General features: G+C 35.2%; 1 protein-coding gene across 1 annotated transcript; it reads left to right on the top strand.

Annotated features, from left to right (window-relative positions):
* Positions 1-5717: 5717 nt before the first annotated feature.
* Positions 5718-18245, top strand: LOC108677295. Its single transcript, XM_018165503.2, has 9 exons — positions 5718-6203; positions 10656-10918; positions 11718-11951; positions 12325-12480; positions 12771-12848; positions 13622-13855; positions 14326-14461; positions 16412-16596; positions 17127-18245. The coding sequence occupies exons 2-9, from the start codon at positions 10670-10672 to the stop codon at positions 17277-17279; spliced, it is 1425 nt and encodes a 474-aa protein (XP_018020992.1). The 5' UTR covers positions 5718-6203; positions 10656-10669; the 3' UTR covers positions 17280-18245.

Below are 18245 nucleotides of genomic sequence, written 5' to 3'. Positions count from 1 at the left end.
AAATCGAACCTTAATTTAGAGCACTTCAAAAAATCTAACCATAATTCAGAGCACTTCTGAAGATCCTTGCAACTTGAAATTTGGCGTGCATGCTTATGCTGCCTAACAATTCAAGATTTGATCATCAGAAGTAATACGTTTATACTTAAAAATTGTTAAATTAATTAACTGACTTTTTTATCGAGAGACAAATTTACGGTTGGGAATCGAGTCTATTACGCTCCTGATTAACGGCTAACGGTTAGTCTATTTGTCAATAACACTGAATGTATAGAGAATATTTTCAGATGAATTTCTTTTAATTATTAAAAGTATTGAACTAAAAAGTAGTAAATAAATATATATAAAAAAATTTTAAAAAACCATATTTTTCTGGTTGTTACAAAACTAAAAACAATGAAAAAAAAAACTTTTAAAAACCACGTTTTCTTGACGGACAAAAAATAAAAACATTAACTTTTACATAAAATTAAAGTTATGTAGAATGTTATGTAATCTTATGTAAGAGTTAATGTTTTTCTTTTTTGTCCGTTAAGAAAACGTGTTTTTTTTAAGTTTTTTTATATATTTTATTTCATTGTTTTTACTTATGTAACAACCAGAAAAATGTGGTTTTTAAAAATGTTTTATACATATATTTATTTATTAGGGGTTACTAATTGAATTAGGGTTTATGGCAATGACGAGATTTGTGTTAAGAGGATTTCTAAATTTCAGGAATTATTAAGCCCCGGGCAAAGCCTGGCTAAACTACCAGTTTAGACTATTAAAACGCATTTAATTAAACTATATTCGATTGTGTTCCATAAACTCAGTACAATAATTTCATAAAACTTCTCATGATTTAGGGCATTCAAATAATCTTCATGTGCTGGCTAAACAGGGCAACTTGCAGGTCAATTCACCGGAATATTGGTAGCGCTTGCATTTTGATATAATTGAGTCATCATGCATAATTCTCTTTAAAAGGTTTAATTATTCGATAAAGTTATCCGATGCATTTGCAAACATTTTTATTAATTATTTTGTATTTTAAATATGGTTAATACTTGTGTGATTGTCTTATAATAGGCCGCACCATAATGAGGACCATTGTTTATGTGATATGTGACAGTAAATTGAATGCGTATAAGTTGCGAGTGAAATTTCTTTCATCTGATAATGTGATGGTGCACTATTGATGATAGTGGTTGAAACGTTTGTTACGCAATCTTAATATAAAAAAGCAAAAATAAAGAAGTTAGAAGAAATATGTAGTTAAAAAGTTAAAATGAGCGAAAATAATGCTATAGTAATATAAGAAATGTTTTCAAGTAAATTGATGTATGCCATAGGTTGCTAAATGAATTATTTACTATTGTTTTAATACTGCATAACAAATTCTCTTAGTACACTAAAAATAAATTGTTAGTGTATAGCCAATTAGGTTTTTGAGAGATGTACATTTCATAGCTCCTGGCAAAAAAAGGCCACAAGCCAGTAGCACAGGTTCATGTGTGACGAAAATTTTGACGAACTAAAATTACAAGAACAGACTGAAGAGGGCAGGAATACTGCTATGATGCGTATATAAGAAAATTAATTAATAAGGTTCAGAGCGCACTGTAAAAAGCTCAAGCTTAGTTTGAGCTTCGAACCCTCACGGAATTAATGAACCCCAAATTCCTTACAAAATTTTAGATCATATCAACACGGTGTTCGATGTACATGTACCATATCGATGCATTCAAAAGCTTATAAGTTATTTTATAAACGCTCACCACAAAGGCAGCCTCAGACAACCGTTGTTATTCAAAAGATTATGTTTGCTCTCATATATGAGATAAATTTACTATATATGCATTGGTTGAGGTTAACGGGATCGCAGATGTTCCGCACGGCCAAAATGCTTGGTTTTCGTGAATATATTGGAAATTCCAAAACAAAATTTGGGGTTTCCTCGTGTATCTCCTTTCAAATTAATTATGTCATCAAAATGTTGCACTGGGAAGACAGGCAGTTTGACATTGCTTTGAAATGTAGACGAAGAAGAATACCTATATTCACTTTCCTACCGCAAACACCACAGTAGAAGAGTACAGTGACAGCTCGGTTGTGGAGCTCTCGTGTAAAATTTCCCCAAATTGTGTTCAGTCCTGCCCTAACGAAAAATGACTGAAATAATTTATATGATGAAAACTACTGCAAAAAATTTGGGCTTTGTACAATTTTGGCTGCATTGCTAACATGGGTGAGGTTGAGCGCGAGGAAGTGTTGTGATAGTCTTGGGGTAGCTGCGTTATAGTGATGCCGACATTGACGCAAACGATTTATGTACTGATAGTGATAATTAATTTGCATCCAACAGAACTAGTGCTGGTAACTGCTCTCTTATTAGTTAATGACGATAATTTGCTCAATCAATTACCATACGGACTCATTGAGTTGCCATGCAAGGCCCATCAAAATTTCTAAAATTCACTGTCGCGCTTGTTGAAACGCAACTTTAACAGCCAATGTCGTTATAGAGTAACTTGCGCTTGCGGTGCATGCTAATTATTGCACTTTATCATATCACCGTTGAACGTGCAGTTGATGACAATATCTATTGATAATTTCTATTAGAGCAAAGATTTTATAAAGTAAAAATACGCATGGTTGGAAAGTTTAAGGTGCTATAATGCTAATTATTTTCCTATTTTAACCTCTGAACCTGTAAATTCATTTTTCTCCATTTAATGACGATGTACAGCTAAAACAATGGTTATATATATTCATTTTATTATACGGATGCAAACCATACCAATCAAATCACTAGACATTGTGGCGGACGTAATCATTAGAGTCAGAAGATCATTCTGTTCAGCTTTTTCTTATGGAAACAAAAGAATAAAAGGATCAGGAACCTGATGATGGATGGCACATTCAAGATTTCCATGCTGCATCTTTGCTTTCCATCATTTCCTAGAAATGCTTACAACTTTAGGATTACTAGAACTTGAACCTCACTTGGACGATTCTTAATAGTTGTATGCGAGGTATGTTATTAAGAGATATTGTTCTCATCACGAAAGCATATACATTGTTCGTATGATGAGAGAATTTGCGATGGAATATGGGCCAATAAAAGGGCTTGCCATTTGCACTGGCAATCCTACCACATGAAGAAAACATATGGGATCTTATGCAGTTAGAATTTCCTCGCATTCACTCCTATGGCTGGAATTGTGGGTTGAAATGCATAAAATGATGCCTCATGTGTAATTAAGCCACACTGCGCATAATCATATTCCCACGAAGTACAGTACTTCAGTCATTAATTCATATCTCGTGTCTTTCTTTCTATTGAACGTCATAAATATTTTGTTGACTCTTCAAACTCGTCGATAACCAATTTCCGTAAGTACTTCAACTTATTTACCTAAAATTTACCTTGTTACTTCGGGAACTTTTACTATTGCATAAACATTTATATATTTAATCAGAAAATCTTGTGTTAACTATTCCCAAGCACGAATAATACTCCTGTAAATTATCAGTTGTGAAGAGATCAGTAAACGACCAAAATACTTTTTTGTTCGAAAAGCGTACCAAAAAAAATTATGAATTCTGTTCACAGAACGCCAGCGGAGAACCACTAGCCATGACGTCATATTGCATGCATGCTAGTCAGCGCCATTTTGTGTTTGGTGTCATCGAGTGAACAAAGGGTAAGTAGCTAAGTCCACTTTTAGGATTAAGATTCTGATAGGACTCGAATCTGGCTATGTTTGATTATAAATTACTTACTCTGGTGATTAAACTACATCTGCAAATAATGAGTCAGATCTATATGTAGGAATCTTAGTCACGCTCCATGCTCAGAAGTACACCAGAGCAACTCTAACGTGTGACTCGTTGAACTCGTGCCTGATAATTCACATTATAATAATGCCTCACATGACGTTAATATTATGCATAAAGTTTCCAATTCATTCTCTTTCTGACATTGATTTATTTCTTGACTGCATAGAACAGGCTGGTGAGGTGCTTCTGGCACCAAAAGTCTTCAACCTAACAATAGACAAAAAATGTATAGCGGAATGGAGTGTTTTTCATTTTTTTTGGGATTCGGCTTCACAACAGTGCGGACAAATTGTGGATGTCAAAAAAAACGACGTGCGCAAAATTTTGCACGTCTAGGTTAATTTCTTCATGATTCAAGGGACGTTTTCAATCATATGAAAAAATAGCATATATATGAAAATGTTCCCAAAAATCCAGCTAACATTTTTAGAGGTCACAATGGGAAAAATCAGCATAAAACGTATTTATTAATGTATGTTCCATGTTTCAAAGCCCTACCTTATCATCTTTATCAATAAAAAATCGTAAGAAAATTATAAAAATATGTGGGTAGCGCACATTTATAATTCAGCGACACTGTTTTTTGGAGAATTAGATGGAACATGTCGCACAATACCCCTACTTATGCATATTTTTATGATATGTGCATTTGTGCATTACCCTCATATTTTTATAATTTTATTACGATTCTCTAATGATGAAGATGATAAGGTAGGGCTTTGAAACATGGAACATACATTAATAAAGATGTTTTCATGATGATTCTTTCCCATTGTGACCTCTATAAATGTTAGCTGGATTTTTGGGAAAATTTTCATACAAATGTTTTTTTATGGTTTTAAAAGTTTCAAACGACCTTCAAATTATGAAGGAATCAACCTAGAGGTCTGAAATTTTGCACACGTCGTTCTTTCTGTACATCCACAATTTTCCGCACTATTGTGAAACCGAACTCCAAAAAGTTGAAAAAATATAACTCAGTACTCACTGCAGTGAGTGACAGAGAGCTCATTTTCTCGTCTACGAGACCTTGAAGTCACGGACAGACAGACAGACAGACGGACGGACATGTCGAGCACAATAGGGAATTTTTTCCATAAATGAGATAAGGCGCTAAAAATGGTCCACCCTACTATGTAGTGCGCTAACGACCAATGCCCGGACTAGTGTTGGTCGGCCTCATTGTCTTCGTTCACACAATAATCCCTAATCTTCACGCCTTCACCTAAACCCAAACCTATACAGTATATCTACTCTAAGTAATGCAAGGAGAGGCTACAACCAATAACCCTTATTACAACTTTTAGCACACCTCCCATAGGACTAAAATAAATTCAACTGAAAAATAAATTCAACTATAAACCAAGCAAGCCTAAGAAATACAAATAATAATGCCTTCATATCGATTCCAGTCCAGTGTCTCAAGATAGAATGGCTGCACCAACTGACCACTCCCGAGGGTCTCACTGAGAGAAAGTGTTTTATGTCATAAGTCTTCTTGTGAAGATACTGACTTTTCTGCAAAAAAAAATGAATCTGAGTATCAAAAAATATAACTCAGTACTCACTGCAATGATTGACAGATAGCGCATTTTTTCGTCGACGAAAATGTGAAGTCGCAGACGGACGGACGGACAGACAGACAGACAGACGGACGGACATGACGAGCACAATAGGGCATTTTTCCATAAATGAGAAAATGCGCTAAAAAGACACTGCACTAGGTACACTCTCAGGTGTCAAGGAAATATTTTATATATCCTTGAATTTCCATATATAATTTGTATAATATAATATAATATTTTATATTTCCTTATATATGGAAATTCAAAGTCATCAAATGATCGACTTGTGAGTCCTTTTATGTTCCCGGCCTAACGATAGAACTAATTTTGCGACTAATATTGCGACGCAGTAATGTTAATGTAAGAATGTCCAGTCTTTTCCTGTTACCGTAGTGTTGACACAGTATTGTCATGGTACAATTCTCATATTGTGTTCGCGTTGACACAGTATTGCCACGGTACAATACACTATTTATGTTCGCTTATTTATATTTTTAAAATACTTCCCAGAGCAGACACGTAAGTGACAGTTAACACAACACACTTTTAACTTACAACCCATTGCGCTGTACACAATACAACCTATATGAACGATACATCAGGCGTTGTTCAGGAAAGTATAAGTGCATCCGGTAGTTATGAGTGATGAGTTCGGCCCTGGAACAGTTAAATCTTGTGTGACGACATGACACGCACTATAACGCATCAGTGAAGCCCATAGAGCATTCATTCGTTAATATTACGCATTCACTGTTCAATCACTGTCGAGATCAGTTGTGTCATTGTCGGTGTCGAGGTGCTGCGGATTTACAGGTGCAGATCCATAGATTGAATTTATTTGTGCACAAGTAGATACTATGTATATTTAAGTGTTGGATTTATTGTAAACCTGTAGAAGAAACTTATTCTAAATAATTTTCAAATATGAATGGTATCTATATGTTAACATAGCATTTGATATTAAATTCAAGCGCAATATTAGGTTAATTAATGATTAAAAAATCTATAATCAGGTCGAGGAAAGACTCTTGAGGTGGAGGAAATACATCTGAAGCATTATGTCAAAGGAACCTATTAACACTGTTCGCTTTACGAAAATAATAATTTCAAATAATAATAAATAATAAAAATTTCGCTTTCGACTTCCAATAATGAAAAATCACCATAAGATTTTAACCAGAAATGCTCGGTCCTAAATACACGAAGCAATCAGAAAAATTCTATAACCAGTATAAGAAACAAACTGAAAATTTTCAAATTTTTTAAATTTTTATATCAATGAAAAATTCTACAAACCGAAGTTTATAATAATTTTTTTAAATATAATATTAAACATAAATAAACAATAAAACCTTTCACTCCCAACAATAAACTAAACCAAGAGCCAACAGTATACTAACAAATATATGTTTATAGGATTTTTCAATTATTCAGACATTCATACTTTTAATCATAAATCTCCAGGTGATAAATGTTTCCAGAGTTTAACATCACCTCTCTTTATACATCTTTTATTGAGTCTTTCTTTCATTTCTTATAAAGTCTATCTAAGTGTCCTCCGTTGCATCTCGCAAACAAGCTACGAAATTCGTATCGTTCGTGGGATGCATATCCCACGAACGACTGAAATTGAAATTGAACATGAATATTCACAAACAACAATAATAAATAAATACGGTTTTCATCATTGAACTTGAAGAAACCAAGTGAATTTAAAATTATAACATAAAAACCACTAAATCTAGACTTTCATCATGTGTTCTCATTGCTTCAATTTTGTTACAATATAGCGGATAGACCAAGCGTCTCCATATCCCAACCGAGTTGAACAACTAGGCAGCCTATATAAAGGTTATTTGGCAGCACGTCAATTAATGATTTAGGGCAGTGGTTCTCAAAGTGGACGGTGCCGTCCCCTTGGGGGCGGTGGAAAGATTTGGGGGGGGGGGTGAGGCAGGAGAGGGGGGCGGCTGTCCGAAGTTCGTACGTTTGTTTGACGATTTGTACACAACACGCGCAGCACATAACTACCAGCGATGGGTTAGCCCACACAGATCTGTTTTTTTCACCTCTCCTGGGTTGTACGTCTCGGACAAACTTACGGCCGGACTCGCGGCCGGTCTCACGGCCAATTTCCAAATTTAATGATCAATGAATATCTCCCAAACTAATGAACTTAACTCGATGAAACTTGATACACGTATTTATTAGGACCTAACTACGATGTTTTGCTTGTGAAAATTTTCTGACTTTCGCTTTCATTCGTGAGTTATATGGCAATACGGGCCGATATTCGCAATGATCAAAGAATTTCTTTCAAATTGCTGAACAGAATTGTACGAAATTTTGCTTATACATTCCTAACTACCGAACGGTGATGTTTGGCTCGTGAAAATTTTTGTCGATTTGGCCTTCCTTCGCAAGTTTTTTTCTTAATTTCATTTGCATTTGTGATTTAAACAACAATATACGTGCTTAAATTCGTAGTGATCAAGAAATTTCTTCTAAACTACTGAACAGATTTGAACGAAACTTAGCATATGAATACCTAACCTCGGCAACGGTGATGTTCAGCCTCTGACAATTTTTTTTATTTTGCCTTCGTAAGCGAGTTATACGGCTATACGTATACGGCTCTTGGTTGAACTGGCCGGTCGAAACGAAATGCGGTCGTTTCTCCGCATACCCGCATAACTCGCGAACGAAAGCAAAATAGAAAAAAATTGTCACGAGCTAAACATCACCGTTGGGAGGTTAGGCATTTAAATACAAAGTTTCGTTCAAGTATGTTCAGTAACTTTGAAGAAATTTTTTGTTAACCGCGAATTTAGCGACAAGTTACCCAGCGATACGGGCCGAATTATAATGGCCCGAATAAAGAATATGTGTGAAAATCACGAGTGACGGTGAAATGGAAAAAAATCGCAAACTATGGCAAAATCGAAAAATGTCACGAGCTAAGAATCCCCGTTTGGTAGTTGGAATGTATTTTCAAAATTTCGTTCGAATCTGTTCAGTATTTTGGAAGAAATTCTTTGATCACTGTGAATTTCGGCCTGTATCGCCATATAACTCACGAATGGCGGTGAAATTTAAAAAAAATTCGCGAGCTAAACATCACCGTTAGGTCCTAATGAACACGCGTTCCAAGTTTCATCTAGCTGTGTTCTAGAGTTTGGGAGATATTACTTGATAATTGACTTTGAAGATTGGTTGTGAAACCGGCCACGAGTCCGGCCGGAAATTTGTCCGTGGCGTCCTGGGTTTCTAGTGCTGAAACAGTTAAAACTGCATTAAAAATAAATAGGTCTACTAAATTGGGTTCTATTTGTGAAAGGCACATTTGTGGTAAACCTTTCTCTTTTAAATTGCAGTGAATTAAACATGAAATAAGTAAATATAAAAAATATATTTTTAAAAACCACGTTTTTCTGTTTTTTACAAAACTAAAAATAATGGAATAAAACAAATAAAAAAAACTGTTAAAAACACGTTTTCTTAACGGACAAAAAAGAAAAACATTTACTCATACATAACATTTAAGTTGTGTAAAATGTTATGTAATGTTATGTAAGAGTTAATGTTTTTCTTTTTTGTCCGTTAAGAAAACGTGTTTTTTTAACAGTTTTTTACTTGTTTTATTTCATTATTTTTAGTTTTGTAAAAAACAGAAAAACGTGGTTTTTAAAAATATTTTTTAAATTTATTTATTTTCTACTTTTTAGTTAACAATTTTAGCAATTGAAATCAATTTCCAAGGTTGGCAAGTGTGGATGTTCGAGAAAAAACTCAATTCCAAACCTTGAATTTTTCGTGTTTTTTAAAATTTTTTTTATTTTTTTAAAATCATCATTTCTGATGATCAAATCTTGAATTGTTAGGCAGCATAAGCATGCATGCCAAATTTAAAGTTTCTAGGAAGTTCAGAAGAGCTCTAAATTAAGGTCTGTATTTTTGACGACAGACAGACACGAAACGAAGTCAAGAAAAGCGTGGTAAATAAAAAGAGGCGTATGTTTTTATATGTGTCTGAGGGTGGCGGGCACTAGAAATTCACCGAGGAGCCAAAGGGGGTGCCAGCTGAAAAAGTTTGGAAACCACTGATTTGTGTTAATTACCCTATATCGCAAATTTAGCTTCACATAATGTGGAATTAGGGAAAAGTTAAAAAGATGTAAAATTAGCTGGATCGCGTCATCGAATTATTTGAATACTTGTGTGATTTTGTGTGCCCATTCGAATGAAAATATACAGTGCAATAACACAAGTCGCATGTTATTCAAATCACCCCACCTCTGCAATCCAGTTTAGAAGTTAGAATTTAAAATCTTGCCAGCGTAATTTTTTCTAGTTTGAAATTTATCGGTTTATTATTTATTTATTTTATTTATATTATTTATTTATTAACCAATAATCATTGTCGACAGTCAGAAATGGAGCTAGAAAATTTTCAACCTGAATATCGGGGAATATAAAGTCTCTCGTTAATTGTAGACCATATTCTTCCAAATCACTCTGATAGAAATAAATAACTTTTTAGATAACCAATTAAAAATCACGAAAAAAATGCTCAATACACTCAACAAAATTGCTTTCCTCCTGATACGGGAGTATAAATTTTAGATGATTTTTATTTTTTGTTTAAATTCCATCCATGATATTCGTGAATTGACAAATATTTACAAATTATGAGAAAATCTTTATTTGTGATCAAAATAGAACGAAACCTTATTAAGAAATAGATGATGGGAAAAACATGGATTCAAGATAAACTAAAAGCTTTTTTACATAATTTTGGCGACGACTAATGGTGTTTCTTCCCTACGATTGATATCGCATCATTTACATAGATAATTCACTTAACAAAAATATTAAATATTGCAACTGGCTTCAATTTGAATATAAATATTCTTAATTCAAAATAAAAATATTTTTCACCTTAGAGGGCCGATCTCAGAAATATATTTCTGAATCAAATTCACACTAATCCAATATTAATGGTTCAAACTTGAGGAAATTAACTGGGATTTAAAATAAAAACATTAAAACGTGGAATCATCGTAGAAGAAAAAAGCTCACGCATATCATGGAATCAACAGGTTCTGTGATACAAGATTTTTTTTAAGGCTATTAAATAAACCAAAATGTTTATGTGAAAAACATAAATATTCGTATAATTGCAACGTGTCATACTATTTTAGTGACATTCAGCAACGAAAAAGATGATTCAGATGGTGATTATTTAACTAAAATTTATCTTTCTAGGTGCAGAGATCATTATGGCTGAAGAAAATCAACTGGTCACTAACTTGCTGACTCGTACAACGCGCCTCAGCGATGACGTCATGAAACTTGACCGTGATTCATTTGGCGGGAAAGTATCCATGTGCTACGATCCGGTGGACTACGCTCGACAAAATTATGAGGAATATCTCGAAAGGTTCTTCCCGCCAGGGCAAGAGAGAAAAGCCGGAAAGAAAATACTTTTCCTGGGCATGAAGCCTGGTTGGGGAGTAGCACAGACAGGAGTATGTTGACATATCCTTTAGAATATTAATCTTTTAAGTATTTGTGATTGATAATTATGATAAAGTTGAAATGTAACACTGCATTGAGTGAAATACAATGTATCATGCACTCACAGCTTACTGTCGAGTTTTATGCGTTAATCAATAAATCCATTCGTTATGTTTAAAACTCTCGATAACATCATGATGCAAAACATGTTCAAATTTCCTCTGGTCGTTAATTATTAATTTTGGTTGAAGACTTTTTTTTATGGTACTTTTTGAACATTTGTAAGATGAATCACATTACATTACCGTAAGATATTAACATCTATGGCCAAAACAAAATATTTATGCACGTAATGACGTGCATTACACTCTCAAATATTTCTTAGATACGCATACGCAATGATGTCTCGGATGTAAAATAATTTATAACAACCGCCCAAAACAACAATGTTGTAGTTTTTTTGCACAACTAATTCTGTTGACCGATGCTTGGCCCTCATGGCTTTCATTTCACTTAATAGTTTTTCATAGTGCAATTCTAATTTTATTGATTTTTTCATATAATTCTTAATCTCATGAGAATTCGTGAACCTCGAACCTAAATATAGTATGAATAAATCACTGACAGGCTCTTTGTTTACCCTGGGTAATGTTTTATGACGACATGGAGTTTAATAAAAATATATGAAACGTCCTTTGACAAATGAAACAGATAGTACAATTTGAATGTCATTGATTATAACATGAAAAAACTTTAGACTTGCTCAGAGACGTCATAGTCTCCACCATTTCAAAATTTATGATTTCACAGGTCCCATTCTGCGAATCAGCTTCAGATTGTCTGCGGCTGTCAATCAACTGCTCTGAAGTTGGACGTCCTAAAGAAGCAAAGACGGACGACACGGACGACTCGGACGACGCGGACGACGCGGACGACACGGACGACGCGGACGACGCGGACGACGCGGACGACGCGGACGACGCGGACGACACGGACGACGCGGACGACGCAGACGACAATCCTTTTGAAAATGCCTCTAGAACGGTAAGACTAATTATATCTGCATTTTTTATATTTTGGTCTGTGTGTGAGTGCACAAGATAGGTTTTATCCGAACTATATCCATATAATTCTTTTTATAGCACAGACGGCACTTTTTCGTGTATCAAAATGTAAATATTATAACCAGAGTTACATTTTAAAATGATGTCAACATTTGCTTGAAGTGGGGTTTCCCTGCTTTACATGGAAATACTGTCCCGGTTATGGTAATAACTGAAATTAAATCGAATTTTTATCCCAAATAATTGGTAGAAGTACTTCTACATCAATTGTTGTAAATATACGATCAAGATTAATGATGCATATACAACCCATTTTAACTGCTCAGTAACTGATTTAACTATTTATACTGTAGAAGGGTGAGAATCGACTATGGAAGCTGCTGCTGAAGCTCTTTAAAAACGACGTGGAGGCGCTCTTCAGTTCTCAGCTGGTCTTCGTGCACTACTATTGTCCTGTGATGCTGCTCGACTCCGAAGAGAAATACGTCCCTCTGGACCATCTTATTAAGGTAAAGTTTTAGGAGAGTAAGCTAAAAGAGCAACCGTCTCAATTATTCTCCCTATTCTCTGCCTCTTGTGCAAATATCGATGCACGGGAGTATCGGTTTTGAGGCCTAATAAATGGTAAATAGTTCTCATGGTCAAACACATGACAATGATTGTCATTTTAAAAAACAAATGGTATACATGGGTGCAATATCAATTATTATCACCCATTTATATATTGCTAACTAAAGTTGACATGTTGGAAGAATACTGTATTGAATGAAATTGTAATTAATTCCCTGACGCTGTCAAGACCGCTGCTGTGGGCGTTTCTGAGGACGCTCCTAAAAACACCAACAAAGGCGCTAAAAAATGCGCTGCCGAGGTTAAGGTCAGTGAATTATCAACAAATTTATCGAGTGAGATGGCGAATATGATATTTTGGGCAAAATAAATTCGACAAATAGATATTATCGAATTTATCGAATATTATCGAATTTTTCATGCATTTATTGGGTTGGGTTTCTCTTTAGTTCTTATCATTAGAACTATCTTAGTTTATGAGCGCTTATGCTAATGTGTAATGGCCAATTTTTTGTCCAATATATGGTTAGTTTATTGCACCATGACTAAACCTTTATTATTTAGTATTCTGAGATATATGATATTAGTACTTATATAAGTACAGCGTTATGACTCTAAGTCGCTTCGAAACTGTAGAGGCTTGCTTTGTTCCTAGCTTTATCTGCTACTACGTAGCTACGTGGCTAAATGTAGCTCTATGCGCGCTTTTAAAATTAGCGTTGGTTCCAGAGCTAGATTGAGAGTTGAATTGATGTCAACGGATGCGTTCTCCCTCAAACAACGACAGCTTGCAATCCCACGAACACACACACTCATGCCCATATACAAACACACGCATACATTATTGTTCTATTGTTATCAGCATGTGATACCTGCGTTTGTCGGCAATGTTGAGTAACAGAACGATAAATAGGTTATTAATTAAGTACTAATGGACGAGTGAGAATAAAATTCAAGAACCTGACAATTTTTCGATGCTATTGCGCTCTAAAATCCAATATCATTCATCAGTCACACACACAAAAACTAGATTAATAAGACAGTTTTTAAGTCCCCACAAGGTTAATATTAATAAACAAGGGTGGCGGGAGTGCTAAGGCTGGCCGCCGTATGCTGGAGGATCTGTGTGACGCGGCTCTATGCGAGGTCGTCAAGCTTCTCGGCGTGACGGACATCGTCGCTGTGGGCAACTACGCCGAGGAAGCCGCGCATCGCGCCTTCCCTGGCGCTGCCCCGACCGCTGCTAATGGCGTTTCCGAGGACGCTCTCAAGAACACCGACGAGGGCGCTAAAAAAGGCGCTTTTGATGTCAAGGTCAGTGAATTATCAACGCAATTCTCGAGTGAGATGGCGAAGATGAAATTTCGGGCGAGACGAATTCAAGGAAAATTAGCACAAGATTATTGTATGCTCCTGCAAATCTGTTGGTATGTAAAGTCTTCGACAACGAATTGTCTTCCATTTTTACTTATAAATAACACAAAATGGTTCCGCTACGAGATTCCGTCTCTGATTACCAAGAACGCTTGATCAGTCGAATAATGCTGTAATATTCATCCATTTACAATATTTTGGTGAAATATTTTTTATCATTATTGCGAAGTACTTTTTGTATTTTCTCCTGACTTCCCTGCCAGCAGCAGCCATTAAAAATCTATTCACTACATTTTTCAATTTTTAAAATACTTTTACATTGTCTGGGAGTCGGACTTTAATACACATACGAAAATTACAAGCAAGTCAATTATAACTAACGATAATAATGGCAATTTTTTGATAAACAGTTGCAGATCCATGTGATCAATCATCCAGACAATCATATACTGCGTTGGGACGAAACGGTCGAGAACATTCTTCGCGACGCCAAGCTTCTGCAACACTTCCCTAAGTATTTGCAAGAGGGTACACATCAAGAAACAGGTAGCTTTTCTCCCGAAACATTCTTTATAATTTTGATCAGTATGGCCTAATAAGAAAATATGTTTTTTGTTGAATATCCAAATATTTGGTTACTATATATTTGGTTACTATATATTATCAAACACTTATATTTTTTGCTCAAATATCGATGTCATCCAATTCACAGATGTGCCTTTGCTTTACATACACATGAGCATCCTCACGGAACGTGCCACATTCTATAAGGATCCATCTCTGGGATCCAAATATTCGTCGGAAGTTTCTGATGTGTTTGTGCACTCGTTGCAGATCCATTTACTCCATAGGATATCAGGACTCATTCTGTACACGAGATGCAGAGATGAAATTCTGATCGTGAGTGAAGCAAGTTAACTTGAATTTCACTCATTGCTCGAGGACTTGAAGTCAATCTTTTAAGTCAATAGAATTGAAAAAAGCGAGTTTAGCTTTTATTGGGCCTCCCAATTACCGGAAGGAAAAATCGCCGGAATAGAAGATATGACTTTTACGTTTATTTGTTAGGTATAACTAAGTTTAGAGATTCCTTTTTAAGTAGATCAAAAATATATATTTTTAATAGATTCCTTTTTATAGCGATGACGCCATTTCGTTTTCCTCATCAAGCTTTTATGAATTGGTTTATTGAATTTTTTTTTCTCGCAGGAAATTGATTAATATATTGAGATCTTGGTTTTCTTAGTTTGACTTTTCCAGCTTTGATTTGACCAGAAATTATTTCAAGTTTTTGTTTCATTGATATGAGATTGTTGGTGGTGAGGGAAGATAGGTTTGAGTTCAGCATCTTCATTCACAAAATGTCAATACTTATTTAATACCTTCCTCAGTTCAGGGTTTTATATACCAGGGTTGAACTTTATTTTTAAGAAAAGCGATCTAGGGGTTTATTTTCAACTTTATTCCTTTTTAAAACTTCCTCAAGTTGCTCCAGGTACGGATTTTTGCTATATCTCCTTTCCCTTAAATGATTATAGAAAGTTAACACAGTTTTTATGAAATCTGGGAAGTTATTACAGTTCCTTTTATGTCTTAAGAAATCACCTTCCATCAAAGCTCTCAAACAGAAGCTATAGGGTGGGCACTATTGGTGTTTAAATACTGAAAATTTTTGGCCTGTTTAAAAAAGGTTTCCATATCAAGCGGGCTAGTCATCTTAAAATTTTCACCCTATTATATCGTGATATCCAAGAAATTCAGCGCCAGGCTGCTTATTTCCGTAGTGAACTTAATTGACTCATCGATCGGATTCAAGTCCTCGAGGAATGATTGAAATTTACTTGTTACACTCATGATCAGAATATCATCTCAGCCACTCCAATCTCTTCTTCATAATATGTTCCATTGAATTCCAAGAAGTTGTTCTCCAGAATAAGAGTTTTTTTTTTGTTTAACGAGTTGAGTTAATTCATCCTTCAAAAACCTTCCTTTACCCAATGCTCTTCAGCTGACCCAAAATATTCTGGCTGAAAGTGTATCATTCCTACTATAGGGCTACAATTCATCAATGCAGACGAATGTCGTTAAGTCGCCGCACTCTTTCCTAAGCAGGTGCCTTTTCTGGGAAGATTGTTGTATGCTCACGCGCGTTCTCTTCCTCCTTTTGCTCAATCAAATGTTTTTAGCTAATCCAACACGTCATGCCTGCACCGTTGGAAGAAACTGCCTGTTTCGAAAACTGTGATGTCCGTTGGTAATACCCGTACTTCATGAGATTCAGCAAACAAAAATATTTTTCCAACACTTCGTTTACTTGGAATTGTCATCAAATTGCAGCTCATTCTTATGCTCTCCAGTTGCCGTCTTGGTTAAAATTGCCCAACTTATTCGGGTGCTATTGCTGGTATGTAACTACGAGGAAGATAACCAATGTTATATGATGTACTTTTTAATTCATGCATTTTTTCACTTATTTTCCCACCAATTTTCATCTAGCACTGGCAAGCCAACTCCGCCAGGACATGGCCAAATTGCGACTGGACGTAGATCAACTGGTCGAGGGTCAGCAGCAAATTATGGTCATGCTAACTATGATGGTTCCGTCCAGAGATGCGCCAAAACAAGAATCTGAAGCGGCTCTGCTTGCCAAAAGTGGGGCGGATCTTCAAAACTCTTCCACTGTCAGTACATATATAGTCTGCAGAAAACCCAGGTCAGACAAGCATCACTTGCCGGCATTAATATTGTTTCGAAGCTCGGATTTTCTACCTCCTTTTATGCATTATTTCCAGTGATTGTGTAATTTTTCTTTCCAAGAGAAAAATATTACTATGAAAGAGATAATTTTAAAACTCTGAACTTTTGGTGCCATCAGTAGTTTCATTAAGTTCACTAAGGCACATTTATTATTGATAAAAATATTTCGCTTGAAGGAATGTTTTTTTCTCTGGACACCAACTTTGATTTTTTTTCTTTATCTCAATTTGGAATCTTTATGTTCGACTAAAATTTTTCGGATTGGCCGGCCGTGGCAAACTCTTTTTACCATGCGTTGCACAGTAATGCTATGGTGCAGAAGCTGAGTGATAAAAAATGCCTCGTGGGAGGTTTTAAGGAATGAAGTTACCTTATAAATTTTGTTGCATTTGTTGTGGATTATTGAAATAAATCAACGACTTGTGTTTTCATTTTCATCATGATTTTTTCTCAGGAGCTTTCGAATGTTACCCCGACACAGGAACAATACACGAACAACGCCATTCAAGAAGAGAAGAGTAAAGATGGTGAAGAGCAGAGGCAGGAGGAAGAGACGAAAGAGAAAGGAGCGATAAAGACGAATAAACGAGGAAAGAAGAAGATGTAAATTCACGCTACGAAAAAATGGAGTTACGAGTAATGGGTGAGAGGATGCAAGAAAAATATGAAAAACAGAGTGAAGAAGCTGAATAGAAAAACTAGAGAAATAAATTTGTAGAGAGTGGAAGACGCAGTGTAGAGAAAGAAGAGGAAAAGAGAGAGGAATGAGAGAGATGAAAAGAGTATAATGATAGAGTAGCAACAGCTCCTTGATAATTTTGACTGGAAATGAAATTTTAAATTTTTTAATAATCTATACCGTATATTTATTTACTGGTATTTTTAATTTTTCGGCAGGGCTATTCACCATTTTATTTCTACCTAGCCGTGAATCACGGATCTCCTACCATGATATATGTACAAATTTCATCGCCGAGATATTTTCGGACTGTCACGTGTTCCATTATTAAATAATTCAATGTATGAAACTAAACTAATATAAAAAATGATTATTTTCATGTTTTACCATTTATAATGTTTGAGCAGTCTTTATCCACGTTGTGTGCGTGTTCTATTTCATGCCGAATGGATACAGATACGACCTATGTATATGTGACTGTTTCGTAAAAATATTTGATAATTTCAATACAAATTTTTCAAAGAGTATATATCAGACATTTAAGGGTGCTGAAAACGCTCTTTTTGTTTGAAAGCTTACCAGTGAAAGCATTACAGAGAAGAGTTACTAAAATAATTCATTTATTTTAAACGCACTTCCATTGCTTTTATGTTCAAAATTTGCCGTATATCTTGTGTACAATTATTGTCAAAGTCTGTTTGTACGTGTTTGAAGCCGGCTACCGCAAATATAAAGGGGCTGTTGGGGGCTCGTATCCAGGATACTTTTCATTTCGGGATATTACCAGGGACCTGAAGTTTTATCCATAGTGGCAGAATAGCAAAGAATTACATGAATAATTACAAATTGAAGTTTGATTTTGTAATTGGTAAACGTAAATTCAATAGAAAAACG

The sequence above is a fragment of the Hyalella azteca genome, unplaced genomic scaffold, assembly GCF_000764305.2.
Source record: "Hyalella azteca isolate HAZT.00-mixed unplaced genomic scaffold, Hazt_2.0.2 contig17346, whole genome shotgun sequence".
Lineage (NCBI taxonomy): Eukaryota > Metazoa > Arthropoda > Malacostraca > Amphipoda > Hyalellidae > Hyalella > Hyalella azteca.
Note: the sequence above shows the minus strand (reverse complement) of the source record. Positions and strands in the feature narration are given on the sequence as shown.

What these genes read in the sequence shown, in the direction of transcription:
- LOC108677295 (XM_018165503.2), top strand. Translation starts at nt 10,670, where the DNA reads ATGGCTGAAGAAAATCAACTGGTCACTAACTTGCTGACTCGTACAACG. An exon ending in GGGTACACATCAAGAAACAG is followed by an intron (nt 14,462 to 16,411) that starts GTAGCTTTTCTC and finishes ATTTTCATCTAG; the next exon opens with CACTGGCAAGCCAACTCCGC. An exon ending in ATCTTCAAAACTCTTCCACT is followed by an intron (nt 16,597 to 17,126) that starts GTCAGTACATAT and finishes ATTTTTTCTCAG; the next exon opens with GAGCTTTCGAATGTTACCCC.